The sequence below is a fragment of the Amblyomma maculatum genome, chromosome 2 (assembly GCF_055883805.1).
Source record: "Amblyomma maculatum isolate TAMU_Amacu chromosome 2, ASM5588380v1, whole genome shotgun sequence".
In the NCBI taxonomy this organism is placed as follows: Eukaryota; Metazoa; Arthropoda; class Arachnida; order Ixodida; family Ixodidae; genus Amblyomma; species Amblyomma maculatum.
In genome coordinates, this window is record NC_139345.1 from 31876808 (window position 1) to 31902319 (window position 25512).

The window sequence follows — 25512 nt, forward strand, 5'->3', positions numbered from 1 at the left end:
TTCAAAAATTGATTTCGTTTACAGTTCAGCGTAGTAATACAAACGCCATGTACGATGACTAGTAGTTACCAACTATTGTTGTTCTTCGTGTTGTGTCCTGCTATAGTATCACTGTTGTCAAAATCGAAGGAACTATAAATACTTTCACCACAGACAATAGTGAAAAAGCAGCAGCCGATCCGACGAGACATTGCTTTTTTTTTTTTTTTTTCTGACAAAGATTCATGGTCAGAGCATCTGTATTTTTATTCTTCACGTATCATTCAGACACCTCGTGTGTCGATGCGTCACTATGTACAGGGCTGCAAACAGCGCAGTGAAATAGAACAACTCAGGTGCCGTCCACGGTTCTCGCACAGCACGTCAAGTCCGCGGAAGAAACTCATGCGATATCACCTTCAAAGCTCACATATGGCTCACAAACCACATGCACGAACAAAAACAGAAATAATACTCACAAAACCAATGCTAAAATAGTGACGGAAAAAGCTTCTCACTTTGTGTCCGCCTGCGACAGTGCAAGGCGGGAAACAAGCGCCAGGTATTCAGAATATGTCTCGGTCATTCGTGAGCGGGACTAGATATTCGTGTCTGTCTGTCAACGAAGAAAACACAAGTTTGTTCGCGTTTAAAGAATTGAGGCTGAAATTTCACAGAAACTAATGGGAGCTTGTAAATAATCTTCAAATGAGCCACAAGCAGAGGAGAGAAGAAAAAAAAGGCTGTAGCTCGCTGGTCTTGAAAATTTACAAGATCGGGCAAACGCTTCTGGTTCTTTCAGTTAAAAGAGGTTTTGAAGAAGGCTAAGTACTGTGGCCCTGCACTCACTCATAATACTTACACTGTACATTACAAGTAAACAAACGTTAAAAAAAATAATAAAGAAGGAACTCTTTCTCTCATCGAATAGTAAACAAATTCGCCATATTTCAAGACGCAGTGAGCGTGAACGAAACTTGACACATAATTGTGATCATACATATAGGTTAAAAATTGAAGAAAAGAAAACATTTTTAGCCGTTGCACAAAGACGAGACAGTGAGCTTTACATTTCTTCTGTCACCATTTAACGATGGCGATCAAGGCTCCCGTATGCATGCACACGACTTAGCACTGGGACCCAACGTGATCATAAGCGTTTAAAATAAAACACTGTGTTTCTTTTTAGCTTTGCACATCTGCTGACAAGTTTGTCTTTACAATCAGAGAGTTTTGTCTCACGATCAGGGCAGCACGTCTCTGCAGTGGCTCTTTTTTTTTTTTCTTTTTTTTGCCACCCGAAAAACACAGTGAGACCGTCACTGCTTTGGAATAAATACTAGGGATCTGCGGTCACACACCGTAAAGGGAGTACAAGTGACGGGGTCACGTCGCGATGAGAGAGGCGGTCGATCGCTCTCGGAAACGTCGATATCGCTGACCGCTCGCGATCGCGAAGGTGAGACAAAGGTGTAAGTACAGGAGTCTATCAGGAAGAGTCCAAGCACGCTTTCGCGTGCTGCAGTTTCGGCGCAGTAGACGTCGACAGTCTGTGTATTTGTCCCGTGCCGATGTATCGGGTGCAGGTAGCGGTGTGTGGCCAGGTGGTTTGATTACTGTCACTTTCAGGAAATGCAAGTGCGAGTACTCGTTGACTGGCTGAAACCCTTGTGGCCCATGATTGCCGGCGTAGATGCCTTTTCTTTTGTCTTGTTTTATCTTCCATAGCCAGGAAAAGGTGTGGGGACAGGTCGACGACCTCCAGGTGGGAGAGGGTGAGAGGGGAATGGTTCCCTGTAGACATCACTCAGTCCTCTTCATAACTGAGTTTGTGAAGAGGGGGAAGATTACTATATCTTGACGTTGCACTTTGGCGCAGTAGAAAAATGCGACGGGTACAGCCATGGACCTTGGATGGGATTCATGTCAACTTCCAGAAAGCAGCTTTTAACTTGTGTATTATTTCCTTGCGGTATTTCCACCTGCATAATATGAGGCTGATGTAGGACCTCGTATGTAAAAGATCTTGAGCCCCTTGTGTCTTCTGCTGGCACACCACTGCCCGCGTAGTACGCGCTGCCTGTCTCGTCCTCCAGTATACGCGGCCCCACGTGTACGACCAGTGGAACCCTCCCTGAAAACGCCATGCGCCCTTGTGACTTCTCTGCTAGCTCTTCGATGGCTTTCCTTTCGAAGACCATCTTCATGGCTTCACCGCTTGCTTCGTTGCGCTGAGCTTTGCCGTGCATTTGGAACTTCCGGCTTGCACACACCTCGGCCCGCACTGATAGACGCGGTGTCTCGTGGCTCACGACCACCCCAGCGACCTCTGCGAAGCCGAACGGACGCGTCTTCGTTCTCCGCACAGAGCTCCGGTAGGAAGGCCCGCGGGCTGTGGGGTTCGTCTTGATCTCAGGGCTGCACGCGGTCGTGCCTTCGCGTCCTTGGGCGACCCCTCGGGGAGGGCCCCGGAGGTCATTCGCTCGTGGGACTGGACAGTTCGGAGGGCGTGCCAGGCAGGTGGCTCGAGTGGTGCGACGACAGGTTGCTCGGAGGCGCACCCAGACCGTCGTCCGGGCACAGGTAATGGCCGCCCATGGGAAGTACTCCAATGCAGCCGGGATCCCCCGTGTCGTAGCCGTGCATCTGCAGGAAAGAACGAAGCACGGTTAAAATCCGGACGAGCACGCATGAATTCAAAGATCCTGAAACAGCGTCAATCGATCCCGACACAAAGACCGCAGGCCGAAGATGGAAAGCGTGGAGTTGAGAGCTATGGCTGACCATACAGTGTCAATATTGTTGTGCAGAACTCAGGGCAACGGATCAGTTGTAAGAGGTTTATAAGAGGCTCCACATAAGCAGGTGCAGCAGTAGCTCTAAGTGCCGGATTTTTAAACTCTGGCTTTAAATCACATGCCCAAACTTGAAGCTGTGCCCTGCATCGCTAAGGCCCTTACCCATTGGGGCTTATATACTCCTTACATGCTGATTGATTCACTGTTAAAGTTATGCATACCACAGTGGGAGCCATATGCAAGCACTGCCAGTCCGCCAAGCTCTTAATGCACTGTGCAAGGCTGGGTCCACTGTAAGCACTGCACCTGTAAAACTTCCCACCACGTCAAGCTTGCCAACGTAACCTGCGTTTGTGATGTTAACGGAGCCATTGATACTAACTGTAGTTAAAAAATAACGCGAGGTCACTCGTAGCAGTGTGTCAGCAGCACCTGACATGTATGCACACATTGTTTCAGACGCGACATTATATATCTCAGTAAGCATACTAAACTCTCGCAATAACTTGCATGCAATAAGTCTATTTTACAGCCTTGAAATAGAAATGAATGTAGCTGTACTGGGGAACTGCCTCGTTTCGCCTCCTACAGTTGCGCTGTTATCAAGGAAACAGAGACCGATAAGGGGAAAGAAAAGAAGGTTGGTTCAAAATGCATGATCATTAGGTGGCAGTGAAACGTTTCTGTTGCAGAAATAGCTTTATGTTGGGAGAAAATGTTCCACATATTTTGACGTGCAGCCATGTAAGAGCACTCAGTAGGTAGCATACATATTGGGTGCGTTCCAATTCTTAGACCTCTAGCAAGACGGCTTCGTAGACGTCATCGTAGACGTCTACGCCTTCGCGTAATGGAACGCGTCTACCTGTCTACGCCTGGCGTCACCTCGCGGCATAAAGGTGGAACTAAAACGTTTTAATAACTATTATAACGTTGTGTTCTTTAAAGCTTTACGACAATACAGGTGAAAATCGCGTTTTTAACGGTTCGCCGATTTTTTGCAGCAACAATATTGCATGTTTAATCGCCACAACGCAGATATACTATTAATCGGTTAACTTGTAGTAGACCGACTTCTCACGCAATGGGCCCGCTCACGGCTTGACGGAATAGAATGTTAGTCCGTTTTTACTTTTTTTTTTTAATTCTGATGCTGAAGTGTACATGCTTCTCAGATGCCTCATGCACACTGAATGAAAACATGCAAAATAGTGTAAACGTGAGAGGATTACGGACGAAAGGTGATAACCGGCTACAGCAGAAGAAAAACATTGTGCCGTTACACCTGTCGTCGGTAGTCACTAGGCGAAGAAACCAAAGACTGCAGCTCGTTTTAATAATATACAGGCACAAAAAATCAATGCACAACAAGCCGGCATCGTGAGGCGAATTCGCTCTTCCGAGATTAACTGAAAATTCGCGGAAGAGTTTGCCACGGCTACTACAGCAAGATAGAAACACACACGTGCGCCGCCGCCGTCCTGACTCCCGACGAGGTGCCCAGAAAGCGACGAGTTCGTCGATAACATCAAGACTGAAGAAACTCGTCGTCAAGTTAAAAAAAGAAGAGCAGCAGCATCCAACGCATGCTTTCCTCTCAGAGCGCTATACAAGAATATGCAGTGCTATGAATCTCACGACCATAAAGACAGCTAAATTAGCCTCTAGCTAGCGCACACATTGATGCGTAACAACTCACGTTTGAAAGATCGTTCATATGCATACTCCGGCGTTCGCAAAGAGCACGACCACCGTACAGCTACTGCAACCACCGCACGCACGACTCGCTCAGCGAGAACCGCGCACTGTCCGCCATGTTTAGACAGCAAAGTAGCCTGCATCGATGTTGATTTCGGCGAAGCAGTCTTCGCGAGACTGCTTCGCGAGAATTAGAACGCGTCCCAAGATGGCGGCTGCACGTACGGCTAGCCAAGTCGTAGAGTTTCTTACTCTTACCTAGAGGCAAAGCTCTGCTGTCATCTATGGGAGTTTACATGAAGTTCCCGGACGACCAGTTCAGCCACCATGGGCGCTCAAAGCATCATGGGCCGGAGAGCTACCGAGTGCAGAACTACAACTTTTGGCCAAAACTAATGCAAAGATAAACGTTGTCCTACCGTAAATAATGTCCTAACATTCAATACTGTGACTATAAATTTCAAAAAGGGAGAGAACAGCATGTCAGAGTGAGATTTATCCAATATAAGCGATGTCTCTTGCTCCTATTGGCTTAGTTTTGAGCAGCACAAATACCAATATTTTGCACTTAACAGGCAAGCTTTAAAAGAAAAAAAAAACGTTTTGGAAATATTTATGGTTGTGCAATTACTCAAGGAAGTTTTTAGTGGCATTTCGGGAAACAGAAACCTTTTATGGGCGACGTCTGCTTTTGCGCCTTCGCTACTATGGCTTCTGCGGTCTATGTACGCCCCTCGAGATGATGATGATGATGATGAAAAAAAAAAAACATCATAGTAACGCCGCTCCATACTTCCGAGAAAAACCGACTGTCCTGCAAAAAGTAGCGCACCGACCCATGATTCTTACTGCGCCCAAGGTGGCTGCACCCTCAGCTTTCCCTCCAGTAGGTGTAAGAAACTCTATGGTCTAAGTAGACGTCTACTAGGGGGTATAGGAACGCACCGATTATTAGGAGGTTGTTATAACGCGAGCATCAAAGGGCGCTTTCGCAAACATCAAACCAGCGCCACGCGACTTGGAATGTTGGTCTTGCGGTGTGTTAAGTCCCAGTCATATCTGTTTCGAATGTGCCCACAGTTACATCACTATATTTTCTCTGCAATTACCGTCGCACGCCAATGGGTTTCTGCAAAGCTAAGAAAAACCTCGGCCGTTGAGCCACTGTCTCCCCTTCGCCGTACATGCTTCACAGGCGCAGGTCGAGCAAATTGAGTCACTGTGAGCTGCCTTCGTTTTTTCTTGCACACTTAGGCACTCCACCCGCTGCTCTTTTAAGGGAAGGAGGCTGCATCATCAAACTCACAGTTGCCACGCTAAACGCAATGCTTCAATCTTGTGCAAGACAGCGAAGGCAGCGTATCAAGGACACATAGTAGGTGCCCCAAAGACAACGCAACAATGTGCGGCACTGGAAGACAGAGTCGTTATCACTATATTTTGTGAGTTCCCGCAGACAGTAGAGGAGTTGATGAAGAGGCGGTGTCTCTTTCCTTCGTTTCGTCAGGGCTAAGTTCGTTCTTTCTCGTCATTCTTTCTGCACACGTCATTCGGAAACTATGTGCACAGAGCACCAGCCAGCACGGAATGATTTTTTTTTCTCGCTCGCAGAGCCACCTACTCAGGCGTGTCATTGCCGCCGACCGCGTTTCGGGGATCGTGAACGAATTAGCGGTAGCACCGCATCGCATTGCGTGCTCGTCTCTACTCGCGCGCGTATCAACGCGAGCTGCACTCGAAGCACGAGCGACCGCGGCTCACGCGTGCGCGCGCGGACCTCCGTACTTAACGGGCCCGTCTAGGAGTGCCCCGAAGTGTGTGTACTCGACGCAAACAGGCTCGGGCGGGGCGCGCCGTCAAATCCCATCCAGGGGATTCGTGTTTGCCTGTTTCACGGCGCAAAAGCAGCGGCGTAGGCCAAAAAAGAGAGAATGAGAGAGAGAAACCAGGGAGGTAAAGCCTACTGTATACTATACTTGCAAGCCGGCGCCTGGAGCAAGAACGCGGTGGCGTCGGCAGTAGCAGCAGCAGCAGCAAGAAACGCGTGCGGTAGCGTCGGCGGTGAGCGGCGGCAGAAAGCTTTCGGGGGAAGAAGCCAGCAGAGCGAGCCAGCCAGTGGCGGCCGCCGCTATGTCAATGTAATTACCGGACGGGCCTGCGCAAGCATACACGATTCTAGTTCTGGGGAGAAGACGACCTACAGGCCGCCGCCGCCGCCTCGGCAATCCCCCTCTCCTATAGCGTAGCGCGTGCGCGTATACGTGTAGCTCTGGTAGCGCAAACAGCGGTGCGCGCCGCCGGCCGATACCTACAGTTGAATAATTAATGGCGGCCGCCACCACTGATGGGCGCAAGAGCTGAAAAAGAAACTAAAATAATTTTAAAAATGAAGGGATGCCCCCCAGTATTGCTCCTCATGTGGATTATTCGCAGAACACTCGGCTCCATTCTCTTTTTCTGTACGTTGTTTTCCGTCGTGCTGCTCTCGCGGGCGGATTTGAGGCGTCCTTTTTAAAAGTGAGACCACCGTGGGTGTGTGGTGAGGTCGCTACATGCCGGTGATTAAAGGACTGTACCGTCACCAACACGGCTGCTTCTCATTCGCATGTTATACAGCGGCGAAGAATGGCTAAGCGAAATGCGAACAAACTGAACATTATAACCAGAAGTTGATATTTAATTACGGCTTAAACCTGGGGGAAAAAAAAAAGGAAAGGACAATCGTAAGCTCAATTCTTTTTTGAACTTTCGTTCTTAGACGTAAAATGTCGGTGTCTGCCAGATAGATGTACATCGTAGTTTACTGGACTCTTGAGTATAAGTTATTATCGCCCACAAGTAAGAAGTAATAAAATTAAAACGTCGATACAGCATTGAGACAACGGGAGATCTTTGAATTACGCAGTACAGTTGTATGTTCTGACTCATATATACTGCTTCGCTACGTGAGCTGGCGCAAGATGCGGACGGAGACGCTCTACTACCTCGTCTAGCTCTATCCCTTCTGCTCACAGACTGCCATCAAACCTTCACAGCCATTACTTGGCTATGCAGTTCCCGCACTGCATATAAGACGACTGATAACGTTTGTAGTCGCAATTTTAAGAATATACATAAATTCGCCACAGTCAAGTCCCATGTTCTAGCTTCCCCGACGGCTCCGCAACATTTCCATCGCTGCTGTCATCACTCGGACAACGTCATCGGAGGCTTCTTTTGGATTTCGACCGCGGTCAGATTAGAGCGAAAGCACTACTTCAGGAGATCTAACAGGCTCACCATTATCTGCGTCCTCGACTTTGAGTGTGACCTCGCCAAGTACCATATCAACAGCTTACCCGTAGTCAAAATATTGTATAGCATATATTGCACTCATGGCCACCCAAGTGTCGCCATAGTGGGCATGCACCTTGATCTCTGTACATAATCGTGGTCTAGTAGTGTCGCCTTGATTGTCACATAGCCATTCCGGGAAGTCATCATGGCGCAGGCTAGCTATATAAAAGGCGCTGTCTGGCTCCGGGCGTGCACGTCAGACCAAGCCAGGATAGAAAAACTCAGAGCTGAATGAAAGATGAATCAACACTTAAACCATGATTTCGTACGTTTCGCGCTGGCTAACTCTTTTAGTCCGAAACTTCGCTCTTGGGAAGGTTTTGCAGCTTTTACAGGTAGTTTCGTGACTGGTGGAGTGAGCAATATGTTGAAAATACTTGCATTTATCACGAGATAAAGGCCCGGCTTGCGCGAAAATTGCAAAGTAAAAAGTTTACGGAAGTGTGAAATGCAGAAAACGAAGCACCACTCTTAATTATAACAGAGGGAGATGAGTACACACTGAGTAACATACCCTGTAATACCGTGTAAAATGTACACGATGGCCGCTTAGCGTAAACTTATATTTCTTCATCGTGTAGGTTTTTTCTAGTCATCCATATGAGGGTCGCTGGTTGTAGCGAGCGTTCTGCATCTCTTCGTATCCTGGGCTGTCACCATGCGCTGAGAGTTTCTTCTCCTAAAGCCCCCTTTCCTCTTTGGTTATCCACCGTGTCCTGCTCTAATGTTTTCTTCTCTTCGATATTCACCTCTAGCACTCTACCCCTCCTTCCTCCGGCATACTCTTCACCCCTCATCAGATGGTCAAACCAGCGACCATATATGCTGGTTAAATTTCCAGACAAAGCGGCTTTAGTTATGCGTCTACACCGGGATACTTCAAGTGCGCGCTGTGAATGGCAGAATCCGTATACATATACAGGACCTGACCGCTTTTCATATTACGCTTTTCATTGACAAGATATACTTCCGAGACCGACCCCGCGGTAAAGTCGACACAGTGGTGTTTCCAACGCCGTTAGTGGAATAGTGTGTCTGCTTCGCCGCAGCGGCGCCGCCTTCGCTGCTGCCGCTGTAGCAAAAAGTGTCCCATCCTAGTGGCACATACAGCGCATACAGCGCATAGTGGCACATACAGCCAGCACTAAAAGCGCCACCGCAACATCAGCGGAAGGCCTTGCGCCCCATGCACTGTTGCCTGCAGTGCGGCTGTGGCTGCACCACTCATTCATACAGTGTCGTATTTACTGTTCTCACAACAAATTCATAAGGTCATTAATTTTCTCTTTCTTTCTTTGAATGCTTAATCTTTCTTCCTTGTCTTTTTTTCTTAATTTTTTCCTCCTTTTATTCTTTGTCTCGTTCTTTCTTACTTTCCATGCTTTTCTTCGTTTGTTTTTTTTCCTTCAGGTATCCCGTGACCGAACCCGTGAGAACAATGCCGGTACGCAGTTTCGAGTCGGTGGCAATGCTCCTTCCTATCCGCGCCTGGCTTCGGTTGGGGCGGCGGGAGGGCTCCGCGACCGGTCTGCCGCACGAGACAGGCGTCGGGACGCGACAGCATCGCCAGCGACAAACACACCGGCGGGCCGCCCCACTGCCGGGATGGAGGGGGCTGAGGTAGGGGAGAGGCGATGGTCTCGGAAGGAGAAGAACCAATTTTCCTGCGGTCCGCTCTTTCTTTTTTTGCAGGCCAACGCGCCCTCCCGTCTCCCCGCCGGTCAGGCGCCGATGGACGCTGCAGACGTCGCGACAAGGCGACGGTCTCGTTGGATGCCATCTCTTCGCCGCCACCGTCGCCAAGCTTTCTTCTCCACGCTGTTTTACCTCTCACCGCTCGGAGAGATAGGAAGTGAAGCGCATCAGGCACCGGTGGAGAGAGAGCCATATCTTTCACTGGCCCTCGTCCCTCTCATCCCCCCCCCCCCCCCCCCCAATTCTTCAGTTTCGTTGAGTACAAGGTAAAAACGGGGGAAGGAGGGAGGGAAGAGAGGATACCCAGGGTAACCGCGAGCGAAGATCAGCGCGCGCGTCGGACGTCCCAGACGCCGCCACCGTCACCGCCATCCGAAGCCATAGTCCTCGTGGTCTGTCGCCTCCGCCTGGCGCTCTTTACTCGCTGAACCGCTGGCCTTCTTCCTTTCCCAGGCCTTCCATTTTTCTTTACGTTTTCCCTCTATCTACTTTTTACGTTTATTTCCTTCTTTATCAGCACTGGTCGTGGTCGTTTCTAAACGATGAGGAGGACACTGGGGCAATTGAGCGTGAGACGACGCCTTTTGTACGCCTCTGAGTATAGATTAGAACTACGGTTGCTCGTCGTTCGCGTCGTTTTGCTTTTTTTTTTTTTTCTGTTTCCTTGTTGTTAGGTCCGCGTGCAACTCTAATCGCCTGGGTACTGCCCTTCCAGCCGCTGAATGTTCTTTATTTTTCTTTTTTTGCGGCTATTTGATCCCTTAGATGGGGCTTTATATATATATAAACCCGATATCGTTCTTCATCGCAGCAGGGAATGCAAGCAAAAAGCAACGGAAATAGACAAATGCTGAGACATATAGCCTCCTGATACGAATGGTGAAATTTCCAGCCGACAGAGGCACCAGTCAAGTTTCTTCGATTTATTTTTGTTTTTTTATTCTTTCATTTTTTTTCCCTTCCTAGTGATGTTTGCTGCTTGATTCTTTGTTTTTTTTTTTTTTTTTTTTCAGGTGCCACTTTGATAGAACATCAGTATCAGTTACGCGAGAAACATAAATGTTGACAAGTTTCACGTCCGCGTATCATGTACGACAGCCTTTCACGATGTCATCGACCGCAAGGCACACAGCGAACCTCGAACAGGAGAAGTAGAGAACGAGAGGATAATGAGAGTAAAAGAAGACTAGGCTACACTCTAACATTGTTTACACCTTTTTGGGTGCAAAAAGGGTGCTCGAGTGTTACAGGGCTAACACCACGTGAAAAATCGCAAGACAGTAGTAAGGCACTGCGATTAACCATCAGTGGTTTCCAGTTGGCTACACTGCTTGTATAGAATGGAAGAGGGGCATATAAGAAAAATCGAAGGAGTGGAATGCGGTCTGAAAACCAAAAGGCGCTGCAGCAGTGTCCTGAGCACTGGCTGCCACGCGCTGCGGCCTCAACAGAACACAGCATCCGCTTTTCGACGCCAAACGAATGACATTTGCACAACGAAGGATGCTCCACGGTGAAGCAGTGCTGCTCTAATCATAGGGTGTCATTCCTGGGACAGCGTTTCACCTCTAAAGGTCTAAAAAGGTTTAGAGTGATGGCGTGTGCAGACTGCAAATAAATAGGCCGCTGCGCATCGTGGACAGACTTTTTCTAAACACATCTGCGTGCACCTTCGCGCGATTCTGTTCGTTGCAGAATGTAGTGCATAACACCAGATATCCGAAGCGCCGGTTGTTGTTGTTGTTGCGACCGCAGGAAAGAAGGAAAAAATATGCATGGGCCTCCCAACTGACTCTATAGTTGAGCCACCACCGCTGCCTCTTGCGGACACAGGAAAATTGAGAGACAAGGGAACAAAGAAAGAAAGAGAAAGATGCGTGTCGCAACAGCCGTCCTACACCACCGTAGAAGCAGCGAGTGCCATGACGGCATGCACAACATGTACCAAAAGCACCGGCGGTAAAGGAGTTTCCGTCACAAGGGGCGAAAGTCCCTAGGTTCCCTGCCCAGGGCCGGAAACAGCCACTCCGAACCCCCCTGGTGCATGTTAAACATCCCCAGGTGGTCGAAATTATTCCCTAGCCCTCCAGTACGGCACCTCTTTCTTTCTTCTTTCGATCACACCTTGCTCCTCTTCTCTTACGGCGCGGTTCAGGTGTCCACCGAAAAGTGTGACAGATACAGTGCTTTTTTTTTTCAATAAAACCAACCGACCCTATAAAATGTGTTCGGGGGCTTTATACTTTTTTTTTTTTAAATCGTCGTTGTGAGTTTGGGGGGTAGTGACGATGAAGTTGTTTTAGTTTTGAAAGCTTTTTCTTTGCTTAACGTGTTTTGAACGTCAAATTATCGGGCCAATTAAGCTGCACGGCTCCTGATTTTTCTTTCTTTTCAATATATATTTTGATCGCGTATTCCTCAGATGATAAGTTTAAATATACGGGAAAAAATTTTGGTTGAAAGGCTACATGATTATCGGTAGAAGGCAATAACAGTGAAACGGCATGCCAAGTTGCATTTTATTATTATTTTCCTTTTTGACTCGGCTTTTCTGACACGGGTTTTGTCACGCATTGATTATTGTGCGGGGAAGATAATAACGAAGCTTTTGCGACGGGTGTTTTTCCCAGACGGCAAATGCACTACAGTATAGTAGTAATCACGCCCGCTGGCGCGGGGCCCGAAAAATCGCCGCTCGAAGTTGCCTCCCCGTCCGATCCAGTGGTGCACTTGTACACACGCATATTCATTACACTGTCTGCCTGCCTGTATCGTCCGTGCACCACTAACGCCTTGTTTTCTAAACCCGTTGCAAGCGTCCGCGTCGTCCCTGGCGCTGACATCGCGAGCGATCCGCCATTTGTTTGCGGTCCTCGCGCGCGGACTTCGGTCATCCAAGATGCAGTCGAGGGGGTGGGCTTCTCTGCATGCTTATGTTGCACAGTGCCTCGTTGGTGAGGTGCTTCCTCTTTTTTGTGTGTAGTGCACGGATTTTCTTGGGCTCCCAGGGCCTACACTTTTGTGTTCCATTCATTATCCTTTTGCTGCATTTGATTCTCTCCGTTGGTTTCGTGTCGCTAGACTCGCTTTCCCCTGGACGGCGGCGTCGGCGGTTCGCTGTTGGGCAAACAGCGCCGACGGAGGCGACCAACCGCGCTCCATCGCGCGCCTGCGAGGAGCTCTCCCGCCGCCCGCTCGAAGGCTGTGGGCCACCGCATCGTGGGCCACCATCGATCCGTGAGCAGCGCTGTGCCGGCAACGAGGCGATGGCGTGAGCCGCCACTGCCCGCCGCCATATCTCGCCTGAATTTCTCTTTCGCCTTGTTTGCCTCGCGTTGTTTGTCATTGCTTTCGCATCTCTCACCGAGCTCCGGCAATCGGCCGCTCCGTGCTCGCATTTTTGTCGTTGCCTTTTTTTTTTCCTCTTTTACTTCTTTACGTCACCTTTCATACTTTCTCTCTGGTCTTGAGCCTTACTATCTCTCTCTATCTCTCTCTCTTTCTTCACGTTGATGGCAGCATCAATTTACTTCGTTTTCCGTACGCGTGGTACTGCACCGTTGCCACATGCTGTGTCATGCAGAGTTCGTATGGGACTCTTCCGCTAGAAAACGAGGACTCTCCGCCTTTGAGAGCAAAGCTGCGTCGAAACCTTTACCTTTGCACTGCTCGGCTAATCAAAGGAGCGAATCTGGACCATGGGACATACGCGGCTGCAGTCAGAACAGGAAACGAAATGTGCTTCGTATTGCGAAAGATACTGCCTTCACTTTCGTGAGCCGGAGTATATAAATACACGCTACTGATCGCGATATTATTTCAAAATGTGGACACCACTGCCTGGAAGGTATATATGGAAGGCTTCATGGACATTTGCTATATGTACCTAAATGTTGGGTTGTAATAAGGCTATAGTTAGCCTCAGGCTTCTTGTAAGTTGTACGGCAGCTTTCTCTTCTTTTTTGTGTGCATCTACGTATATTCGGACTACGTACTGTTTATTTCAATTCGTAGTGCACTGCTTTTTAAAGACTGCCTACGTTTTCTTGGCGCGGCTCCGGGACTGAAAAAAAAAAAAAAAATGCGATTTTAGAGCGCAGAGACTAAATGTTTAATTTGTTGCTTATTCGCAACGGCTGATTCTTAACCATGCCCAGCTTTCCTGGAGATCAGCAACAAGCGGCGTAAAACACATTGTTGGACTAGCTGGTGCATTTGCAGGAAGCAAGAATTAATCAGCCAAAAAGGCGCACAGGAAAACCGAGTATGAAAGAGCACTGAACAAGGGTATACAGTGGGGAAGCCTTAGTTCGCAGTTCGAGCCAACGTTTCGATCTCTCTGCCCAGACGAAGACAAGTCCACTTGTGGAAACGATGGCTCGACCTGCGAACTGAGGCTTCCCCCCTCTACCCTTGTTCAGTGCTTTCATACTGTGTTAACCATCTTCTTCCTCTCGTTCTAACAGGAAAACAGAGAAACAGACAAGGAAGAAGCTAACCAGCCTCTTTTCCTGTCAGCTCCGCTGTTCTCCTGTGTGCTTCTTTTTGGCTGGTTAATTCTTTCTAGCGAGGTAAGTTGGCTGCAAGTGCAGTCAAAATCGGGTAACTCAAAGCGGAAAAATAAATGGGAGCCCGAAATATCCTGCACGAATTAAGATTAGTGCGGCCGACTCTTCCGTACCACTGTTAAAAATACTGTTTGTGCTCACGACAAAAATTTTCAAAGGACACGGAAAATCAACGGGATGTATACCGAGCAGGCAAGATTCACATAGTGATTTCGATTGTTCAGCACCAAGCTATCAGTATAGGTTCACCCGTGCAAACTAGGAGAGTTTGTCCCTATTTCTTAACTGAATGGTATACTGGCAAAACAAAATTCTACAGAGGCACTGAGAAATTCGTTCTAAAGATGTAACGCTCTCGTTTGGCGTATCAATTGTTCGTGTAATGTTGAGGGGGCTTCCATGCAGTGTGGCGATGCAGTGATGAGCTGACAAATGTGATTTAGGCACCAATGCATGCATTACAGCTGTTTTCCTTCCTAATGCCCAAGGAAAAGGAAAAGAGGGCGTTAGAAAAAGACACGGCTGGTGAAGCTCTCTTGAGGCAAAGTTGACTGACATCCATGGCTCACCTTGAGCTGTACGAAGGTAATTAACAGTCTGCCATGGAGTGTCGCCGCCTTTTACTTTGTTTCTCCTTCCTTCAAGAACGCTTCAAGAGCCGCTAAGATTATTTCGACGCCTCCGTACGATCTGTAGCAAATTTCTTCCATTCTCGCGAAAATAGGCTTCTTTTCCTTTATGTAAAGCTGCCCTCGCTGTTGCAAGACCACAATAGAACTGTCCCTAGCTCAAGGCCACGTTCGCTTCCACCCCTAAAGTGGCGCAGCTTCTGACGAGACGCAGGCACTGCTGCTGAGAGTCTGAGACAAACATAAGCCACGCTTCTGCTCTCCCCGCAGAAAAAGCAAGCCGCTGCTTGTCTGGTCGTCTCCACGCTTTGAAGAGAGCTTCTTCGCCGGTGATCCAGAAATGAAAACTTCAGTGTCAGTAGACCTATCTTTCTGCTCAAACGGGGCATCACAAGTCGGCTGGTCGGACACACATAAAAATATATTAAAAAAAAAAAAACACTCGCTAGGCGATCGCTACGGTACGTGACCTCTGTGTAAGTTGCGTGCGTGACCCGCACATCCAGCGCCACCGGTTATCTTCTAGGTACCGAAGCGACCGTCCTTGCGTCCTTCGCCCTCGACGCCGTATTTATTTTTTATTCGTGGCTCATTTGCTCCTTTATTTTTGTTGCTGCAATAAGCGAGCGCCTTGTCTTTCGTATAGCACACCTAAATTGGTTGAAGTTTTGTTCTGTCCATCGACAGAGCTAGTATATGCGAAATATAACGAATGCCTCCGGTATCTGTGCGCAAATTTTTGTGAGTGCCGACAAATATGGGTCATTCGAAATAATATTGTTACGGACGAGGAAGGAGGAGGAAGCAGGCAGTGGCGCGGGGAGCGCTCGCGCTATGTCCGCCAACATTCTCATTAAACATCACCTCACGGTCATCGAACATCATCTCTCGGTTCTCTTTCGCCTGTGATCACCAGCTTACCGCCCCGTAAGAATAATTTGACGTTTCAGGAAAAAAATCTCAAAGCACAAGAGAGTGTTTTCTTGTTTTCGGGTCCCCTTCGATCGTCAAAATGCGTCTGCCGCGGCAGGTCAAGCGAGCCGATAGCCTCGTGATTTTCAAAACGAAGCCGTCACGGCTAATGACGCACCGTATATAGCGGCTACAGACAGCCATGTGATTTCATTTCCCGGATTCCACGTGCACTCTGTCGTGTACACGGTGGCATACGAGCCGTTGCTCATTTCGAAGAAAGGAACTTCGATGCTATTGCGCTTATCTTAGGATTAGCAGCACTACATTTCACTCAAGCCGCCGGGGTGGTGCAGTGGTTAAGGCGCTCGATTACTGTGCCCAAGGATATGCGGGATCGGATTCCAGCCTCAGCGGCCGCCTTTTCCTCCAGGCGAAATCTAGGCGGCCGTGTATACTGTATGATGCCAGTACAAGTTAAAGATCCTCAGGTGGTCACAATTTCCGAAGTCCTTCACTACGGCGTCTCTCATAAACTGAGTTGCTTTCGAACGTTAAACCTCATTGAAACCATGCAATCATCCTTTCACTCGCTACAAAATGAAAAAAAAAAAAATTAAAAGTGCTTAAAACTTGCAGTACCCTTTGATACGCATATAGCACGCACAACAAGAGGAGAAACGGTGATGTTTCGTTACTGGTCAGATATCAACACTAAGCCTCCGTTGACGTAGGTTAAGCTCTATGGCAAGCTCCGCCCGTAATCTGTTTTCCTCATGTGGTGCATTTTACCACATGTTCATTTTACGTCTACAGACATACATCTACCAGTATGACAAATGTGTTCGTCTTCAGCGAGGACGTAGTGAGCCGCGTGTCATGGCTCACTACAGTCTCTATTCCTATGTTACGACCAAGCATCCGCAATTGCGCGCTCTATTGTTCGCCTGTGGGCATGGATAAGTTTTGTGAATATGTGGTGATGGTCCAATGGCTCTAAGTGAGCCTGTTTCCAGGAATCCTGTTTTGTAAGCATGTTTTGCTTTGTGGACAACCTGCAAATGCCAAATTGGCCCTGTCAAGAGAACGTCTGGAAAAACACAAAGAAACGTCCCCCTGCGGGAAATAGCAGGAAGTGCTTTCTTTTGTTCACCCTTCCAGTCGAGAAGTGCTATCTTCCAGTGATGAATGCCTCCTATCCAAAGGAGACGACAGAGTGACATGTCCGCTGACGTGCAGGACAAGAAAGGAGCATGACTCATACGGCCATTAAGTGATTTCCCGGGAATGCAGGAAAGATTTGCAATTGTCGAAAAGGGACAATGTTGGGAGCCCTATGCGGCGCCACGTGCACTCGGGTTTCTGAGAAGTAAAACCCCTTTGTCAGAACCAGCCTGTGGTTTCTTTGCTGAAGAATAGAAACGTACCTCCTCTCCTCGCCGTTCCCAAGCTTTTCCCGCCAACAAGTGATCACGCCCAACGAATGAATGCCGGACCAGTCAGTGCTTCAGACCATCAGTGCAGTGATGTGTTCGATTGGATGCCGATACCTGAGGGGCGTGCCCTGGATTTGGTTGGTCAACATCTTCAGAGAGGGGCTGGACATAGGGGGGTTTTAAGGACGCTGCAGAGCACGATATGTCGCTCTGGGCCCTGGGTAAACGGCTCATCCAGTCGCTTCTCGCTAAGAACTCTTAACGCTTGTCATTTTGCTGATGTACCCTTCTTTTTCATGTAAATATTCTTGTAAATACGTTTTCTCAAAGTGCCAGTAAACCTGCTTGTACATATTTCACCAACTTAGAAGATTCACTCCTTCTTCAACCCCGAGTCTCTGCACGCTACCAAGTGAAGGCCGGGTCGACGTAGCCCCAGCGTCACGACAACTGGTGGCAGCGGTGGGATCTGAATCTACAAGCCACAACATCTGATGACTGGAGGTGGGATCTGGATCTACAAGCCACAACATCTGGTGATCGGAGGTGGCATCTCAAGCAACAAGCAGGAGCAACAATCGGCCAACAAGAGAGCAGCTCGGAACATCGATCGCATGTGTGGGTGAGTGCTTGGCTTTTCTTCTGATGTGGACCAGGTTCTAGAACAGGGTTAGATTTTAGAACTGGTAAAAAGTGTTGAAACGCCTTTAGGTTTGGTAGTTTGCACTGTTGTTTTGGAAGTAGCCGACACTCGGAGCGATCATGGACCTACAAAAGCTGCAGAAACCGGAACTGTTGCAATTGTGTGAGGAACTGGGAATTGATACAAGTGGTTTGGCACGAAAACCTTTGATTATAAAGGCAATCACAGATTTGGGAGCCGATGATGAGGAGCTCAGTGAAGCATGGAACCTCATCGCCCAAAAAAAAGAGGAAAGGGAGCGCGAACGTCAGAGGGAAAAAGAGGAAAGGGAGCGCGAACGTCAGAGGGAAAAAGAGGAAAGGGAGCGCGAACGTCAGAGGGAAAAAGAGGAAAGGGAGCGCGAACGTCAGAGGGAAAAAGAGGAAAGAGAGCGTGAACTTGAGAGGGAAAAAGAGGAAAGGGAGCACGAACGTGAGAAGCTTGAGAGAGAAGCAAAAAAGCGGGAGCTAGAAATTGAGCTCCGGAAATTAGAAGTAGAGTTGAGCAAGAGGTCGGGCGATTGTCCCCAGCTAGCGGTACCTCGTCTCAACAAGGAGGCAGATTTCAAGATGTCAAAGTACATGCAGCCATATGTGATATCAGGGGATATCGGTCTGTATCTGGCTAACTTTGAGCGAACTTGCGAAGAACTGTCCTTCCAGCGAGACACGTGGTCTCAGAGATTATTGACGGTTCTGCCCTGCGAGGCAGCGGAGGTTGTCGCGCGGCTAAACAAGGAGGACGCGGACAACTACGAGAAGGTCAAAGCTTGCCTTCTGATTTTCGGAGACAGAGATGTGCAGGCCTTAACACGTTCAAAGGCGCGAGAACTAGCTACACTGCTCATTCCAGAAAAATCCACAGCGGAGGAAACGGCAGTTAAAACAGTGGTAAATGCGGAGGATAGCAGGTCAGAAAACTTTGAGAGCGAGGCATCTCAGATAAGTCAACTTGAAAGTGAGCTTGATGAGACGCGGAATGAGGACGTTCTTGAGAGTAACCTCTTGCCGCCAGTCTCTAGTAATCTCACGAGACTTCTAAGTGGAACCCGAGAGGACTTAGCTATGGAGCAAGCCAATGATCCCAAGAATAAGCTCGAAGTACAGTGGGAAGGACCTGCTAAAGTCGTTGCAGAGCTTTCTGACACTAACTACGCAGTGAAAATCCCCGGTAGGCGTAAAGAAGTGCGCATTTATCATTGCAATCTTATGAAGCCTTATGTGCAGAGGGAAGCCGTGGTAAATCTAACGTTAAACCTTCCCGAGGAGATGGGGGAGAACTTGATTTGCCTCAGCGGAAAAGGAAGCAACGCTCAGGAGCTTCTCAGAAAGACGGAGCAGAGAGGAGAACTAAAGAAATCCCAGCTGTCCGATCTGGGCGAAATAATAACAGAGTTTGAGGCCTGCTTCGTGGACAGGCCAGGCAGGACTGATTTGACTGAGCACGATATTGAGCTGACTTCAGACGTGCCAGTGCGATCAAGGTGCTACCGATTTTCTCCAAGGCAAAGAGAAATTCTGGATAGGGAAGTAACTCGCATGCTGGAATTGGGAGTAATAAAACCCTCGGAAAGCGATTATGCTTCGCCTATGATCTTAGTAGAAGCTCCAGGTAAAGACCCTAGGCCTGTGGTAGACTACCGAAAGCTAAATTCTCTCACCAGGGATCAAGTGTATCCTATTCCGAATATTGAGGAGAGAGTAGAACAGGTCAGTAGAGCGGCATATGTGACTACGCTGGACCTTACTCGAGGATACTGGCAAGTACCGCTCACTGAACGCGCCAGCAGATACGCGGCTTTCGTCACTCCGACGGGCAGCTACCAGCCAACAATGATGAGTTTCGGGCTCAAAAATGCTCCATTTTGTTTTTCCCGACTCATGGATAGGGTTTTAAATGGGTGTGAAACATTCGCGGTGCCTTATTTAGATGACATTGCGGTTTTTTCCGACTCATGGGCGGACCATATGGTACATCTAAGAGCTGTACTGAGCCTTTTGCGTCAAGCTGGACTAACCGTAAAGGCCGAGAAATGTTGCCTGGCAAGGGCGACCGTGGACTACTTGGGTCACAATGTAGGTCAGGGTTTCAGGAAACCCAGCGAGATTAAGATTTCTGCGGTAGCAGACTATCCGCGTCCGAGCACGAAGACGGAAATTCGAGCATTCCTAGGTCTGACGGGATACTACAATCACTACATCCCTAACTATTCATCTTTGGCTAGCCCTCTGACCGACGCTCTCCGCAAGACAGAACCGACAAATGTAGTCTGGGACGAACAAAAGGAAGCCTCCTTCGTAAACCTGAAGGCTGTGCTGATTAGCCGTCCGGTATTGCGAGCTCCAGACTATGGCCGAGAATTCACGGTCCAGTGTGATGCCAGTGATCGAGGGTTAGGTGCTGTTCTCTGCCAGAGAGATGACGACGGTAATGAGCACCCCGTGCTCTACTTGAGCAGAAAACTGAGTTCTAGAGAGAGGGCTTATTGCGCGTCAGAGAAAGAATGCGCTTGCATTGTATGGGCCATTCAAAAATTGCAGTGCTATCTTGGAGGGGCCAAATTCACCGTAGAGACGGACCATTGTCCCCTGGCTTGGCTGCAAACTGCGACATCGAAGAACAGTCGCCTTCTTAGGTGGAGCTTGATTTTACAGCAGTACAATTTTGAAATAAGATACAAAAAGGGGAAGTTAAATGGGAATGCGGACGCGCTTAGCCGCTCTTTCTAAGCGGTCCGAGATGTTCCTCACCATGTATCCAAATTGATAATCAGGTTTTTTTTTTTTTTTTTTTTTTTTTTTTTCGTGCGCTTGTATATGTGTGGCTATGTAAAGCAGCACGTTTGGTTTTCTAGGAATACGTGGGTCCTGAACGTCTTGAGAGTGGGCTTTTCTCGAACAACAATGGCAGTTTTCTTTTAACCTGGTCTCTTCAGACGGGAGCCGAGTGCTTGCTTCGACATGTGGTTGAGTTTCAGACAGCTCGAGCAAATTGGCCTACAACAATCGAGACAACGCGACAAGCAACAGCGAGCTTCAAGCGTTCACGTGCAGGCCATTAAGTCGTCTCTTCATGCAGCAGCTGGGACTGCTGCCCTCCGAGACTCTTCTGGCGGGGGAGGAGGCTGTTACGACCAAGCATCCGCAATTGCGCGCTCTATTGTTCGCCTGTGGGCATGGATAAGTTTTGTGAATATGTGGTGATGGTCCAATGGCTCTAAGTGAGCCTGTTTCCAGGAATCCTGTTTTGTAAGCATGTTTTGCTTTGTGGACAACCTGCAAATGCCAAATTGGCCCTGTCAAGAGAACGTCTGGAAAAACACAAAGAAACGTCCCCCTGCGGGAAATAGCAGGAAGTGCTTTCTTTTGTTCACCCTTCCAGTCGAGAAGTGCTATCTTCCAGTGATGAATGCCTCCTATCCAAAGGAGACGACAGAGTGACATGTCCGCTGACGTGCAGGACAAGAAAGGAGCATGACTCATACGGCCATTAAGTGATTTCCCGGGAATGCAGGAAAGATTTGCAATTGTCGAAAAGGGACAATGTTGGGAGCCCTATGCGGCGCCACGTGCACTCGGGTTTCTGAGAAGTAAAACCCCTTTGTCAGAACCAGCCTGTGGTTTCTTTGCTGAAGAATAGAAATGTACCTCCTCTCCTCGCCGTTCCCAAGCTTTTCCCGCCAACAAGTGATCACGCCCAACGAATGAATGCCGGACCAGTCAGTGCTTCAGACCATCAGTGCAGTGATGTGTTCGATTGGATGCCGATACCTGAGGGGCGTGCCCTGGATTTGGTTGGTCAACATCTTCAGAGAGGGGCTGGACATAGGGGGGTTTTAAGGACGCTGCAGAGCACGAAATGTCGCTCTGGGCCCTGGGTAAACGGCTCATCCAGTCGCTTCTCGCTAAGAACTCTTAACGCTTGTCATTTTGCTGATGTACCCTTCTTTTTCATGTAAATATTCTTGTAAATACGTTTTCTCAAAGTGCCAGTAAACCTGCTTGTACATATTTCACCAACTTAGAAGATTCACTCCTTCTTCAACCCCGAGTCTCTGCACGCTACCAAGTGAAGGCCGGGTCGACGTAGCCCCAGCGTCACGACACCTATCACATTCTTCCTACGCGTCCCTGCCCTTTCATAGCAAGATATTTTCGCGGACTGGCGCCTGCTTTTTCCAGCCCCAGCAAAACTTTGTCCGAAACGAATGCGCGCACATCAACAGAGCCGCGTCTGCGCGCTTCCGAACGGGACGGGGACAGCAGCAGGAGCGGGGAATGCGGACAGCCGTACGCTCCCCTTGCCCGCATCGAACCCCTTCCAGCACCACTGGAGAGCGGTGAGTGCAGCAGCACTGGTTCCGGTCAAGCCGCGCCGGAAGTGCTTCCGGTTCCGGTTTAGGGTTTCCCGCTCTCGTCGCAGCTCCCCCATCTCTTTCCCGTTACGGTGAGCCTGTGCAGTGCTCGGTCGAGCGGGACACTCGTTCCGCCCCGCTCCATCGAAACCGCGCTGCTCCTATTCCTGCAGAGCTCTCCGCCCGGTCGGAAAAGTCCCGCGGAGCCCTTTTCAGTCGCAGAAGCGCATCCTCCGCCCCGCAGGCCTTGCGAGTCCCCGCGATGAATGGTCGCGTGTCCTCGTCTCGCAGTGAATGATGCCCGTCTTGCCCCGCCGTTGTGTCGCGATTCCAGCGAACCACGCCGCCCGTGATGCTGCATTTTTTTCTTCCGAATGACGCATATTCGTCCGGCCTTTCTACCTCTAGATCGCAATGCCAAGCATGCAGTCCTGTTTGTCTTGTTTTTATATGTGTTTGAAAGCAAGACCACTTTCAATATCTCGGGAAGAGGCGCGATAGATTCATGATGTTATTACTCTTGAAAATTTTAATACGTTCTCTGAAATAATCTGAAATAAAGGGGTTCTCCGGCGGCATGCAGCTAGAAGTGACCAGCGCCCGATTATTGCTTAAAGTAATGGAAATACGTACACACGGAATGTCGCGGTGGCCATAGGATGGCATGCTTAGTTCAACTTGCCGACTTTACTCCGAGCTCAAAAAGTACGTAGCCTGAATGTAGGGGAAGGTTTCCTGGTAAAACGAGGTGGAGGGGGGGGGGGGGGGGGGGGGGGGTCGGTGATCGTTTGCCTCTACCCACCTTTTTCATCCGGGTGAGAAACTTTGCATAAGAAAAGCGTGCTGAACCTCAATTTGGTGTGAAAAAAAAAAAAAAAAAAAAGCGCCCAAGAAATACATTGTTCAAACGAGATCACCCCCTACAACAGTGACCCACAAATCCGCCCCTCCCTGATTTACAGCACTGACTTCATTTCTACTCCATTCCATTCATTCTATTTTTTACGGTAAAAACATTCGTCTTCAGTTGTTTTTCCTCCTTCGTAAGGCTAAGGGAGCGGGGGTGTAGAAGAAAGGAAAGGTGTAGTATCTGTCAGTTTTCGATGGACACTTTAACCGCACCATAAGGGAAGTGAATGAAGGAAAAAATAAAGGTGTCGTGTAGTGGGTGGGGGCCACTAGATAATTTCGACCACTTGGTGACCTTAACTACACTGACATCGCACAGCACACGGACGCTTTTGCGTTTCACCTTCATCGAAATGCACTTGGTCGCCACGGGAATTGCACCCATTTTTCAGCACCGACCCGAACTACCTGTATAAGTTAAACGTTGGGGCGCTGAGCAGGTGTCGATGTTGCCTAAACATCGTCAGTCTAAAAGCGCGGTGTCGGCGTCCAATTATAATTTCTTCTTTTATTCCTTTAGTGAATGCTGCTCGTAAGAAGCCCAAGCAGGAGTAGCTTAAGCGCAAAAAGTCAATAAATGTTCTAAAATAACAATAATGCACTAAATGGCTTTCTTCCTCCCATTCGTAAACTTCTAAGAAAACAAGCGAGAAGACATAATTAAAATGTTGGAATGGCGAGATTTATTCGTAGAATCCCAGACGAATAGCAGTCAAAGCTTCCAAAAAATTATGGGGAGCACTTAAGATTCGCTATCGCATTAAAACTCAAAAGCAGAAAACGGTATGGATCCAGGAATGTTAAACACACATGACATATATATAGATAATATATCTGCTAATGGCACCTTGGCTGCGCTAATGGCGAGGTATAAGATCATTAGCGAAGTACAGGTAATGGTTCAATAGTATCGCCGCTTTTTTTATAGAGCCAACAGCGACAAGCGTAACGACTGCACGCGCGAAGAAAATCACGCACATGCTGACGGCAGCTCGGCATCGAAATTAAGTGTTCCAAAACTGCCGATCGATCACGCGGATGCAACGCCTCACTTTGCGTGTCGCTCATCAGCACTTCGCAAACTGCGTTTACAGGCTACATGTTTCAATCTGTGCGTCGTCAGCGCACAGGCCAAATGCGTAGACAGCCTTCACCGGAGTACATACAACTCCGCCGCTACCGGACATGCTATATACATCCCCGCAACAGCCTTTCGAGCTCGAGCGGTAATGGAGCGAGTCACGCGCGCCGACATCATCGATGGGCTCGACGAGGGAGCGAATGAGGCTCGCGCCGCAGTCGAAGCGGGATCTATGGATATTCTCGTGTAACGTTCACGGTAGCGGCAACTCTAAGCTGCTGTTGCTGCCTTTCCTGCTCCCCTTGGTGGAGGCCAACGGAGCGTGATCCTCTTTCGCGCACTGCCGCATCTTTGTATCGTCATCGCCACCGCCCGGGGAAAGACGAGATTCCGGCCGTTTCCTGATGACGTGATTGATTTGTGAAGGGCTCGGCCATCGGTCTTCTTGCCCAGTTGGCTGCGCTGCCAGCCTTAGCTTTGTGCAGATCTGGGAGAGCCGTGTATGCGATCCTGAGCCCCATCATCCCGCCCCTCACCGCTCTCCGTGCAACTAGAACTGTAATGAAACGTATTCGTCTTTTCCTAATGAGCTCATGCACTAGCCATGAAATATCGGTTCGTTGCCAGCGCGTTGCCAAACTCAAACGGAATAGCACTCAACGGCTCTATGGTTATTCACAACGGCAACACGCGTTGTAGAGAGGACAGTTCAGTTCAGTTCAGTCGTTCAGTCGTGTCCGATTCTTCGTGACCCTATGGACCATGTCACGCCACGCTTTCCGGTCTCTCACTATCTTCCTAACATCACATAACTTCATCTGCAGTGCCTCGAGGATGCCATCTAACCATCGCGTTCGCTGCCTACCCCTTCTCCGGCGACCCTCAACCTTTCCCAAAATCAAATCCTTCTCCAGCGACTCCTCTCTTCTCATCAGATGACCAAAGTAGCCGAGCTTTAACTTTAGAATTTGACCCTCCAATGAGCAGTCAGGGTTTATGGTCGACGATATCGACTGATTTGATCTTCTGGCAGTTCAAGGAACTCTCAAGAGTCTTCGCCAGCACCACAATTCAAACGCGTCAATTCTTCGGCGGTCAGCCTTCTTCACAGTCAAACTCTCGCATCCATACATCACACCTGGAAAGGCCATGTGCAATGCTTAAAAGATTTTAGTGAGCTACGAGACAGTTTTTTTTTTTTTTTTTTGTCTTTCGTCTTTTTCCTTCTTGGTGCGGATAAATGCAACCGGGGCTCCGTTGAACTTTCGAGAAGTCCTACATAGTAAAAAACGGCTGGCTACGGTTGACTATGGTTGGCTACATGCCGGTAACCAACGACATCCTCGCCTTAGTGTTAAGTTCACGGTTTCTATGTAGTATCTATTCAAACTAGGATATTAAAAAACATCCCGGCTGTTTTGCGCTCGATAAAAGA

The 25512-nt window shown here is 48.7% G+C and overlaps 1 protein-coding gene across 1 annotated transcript in view; it reads right to left on the bottom strand.

Annotated features, from left to right (window-relative positions):
* Positions 1–238: 238 nt before the first annotated feature.
* The window catches only part of tup (LIM1_Isl and LIM2_Isl domain-containing protein tup), a 178298-nt gene continuing 153024 nt past the window's right edge, over positions 239–25512 (bottom strand). The window contains exon 7 of the mRNA XM_084591879.1: positions 239–2625. Coding sequence (XP_084448005.1) covers positions 2455–2625 — 171 coding nt within the window. The 3' untranslated portion in view covers positions 239–2454. The remainder of the gene's footprint in view (positions 2626–25512) is intronic.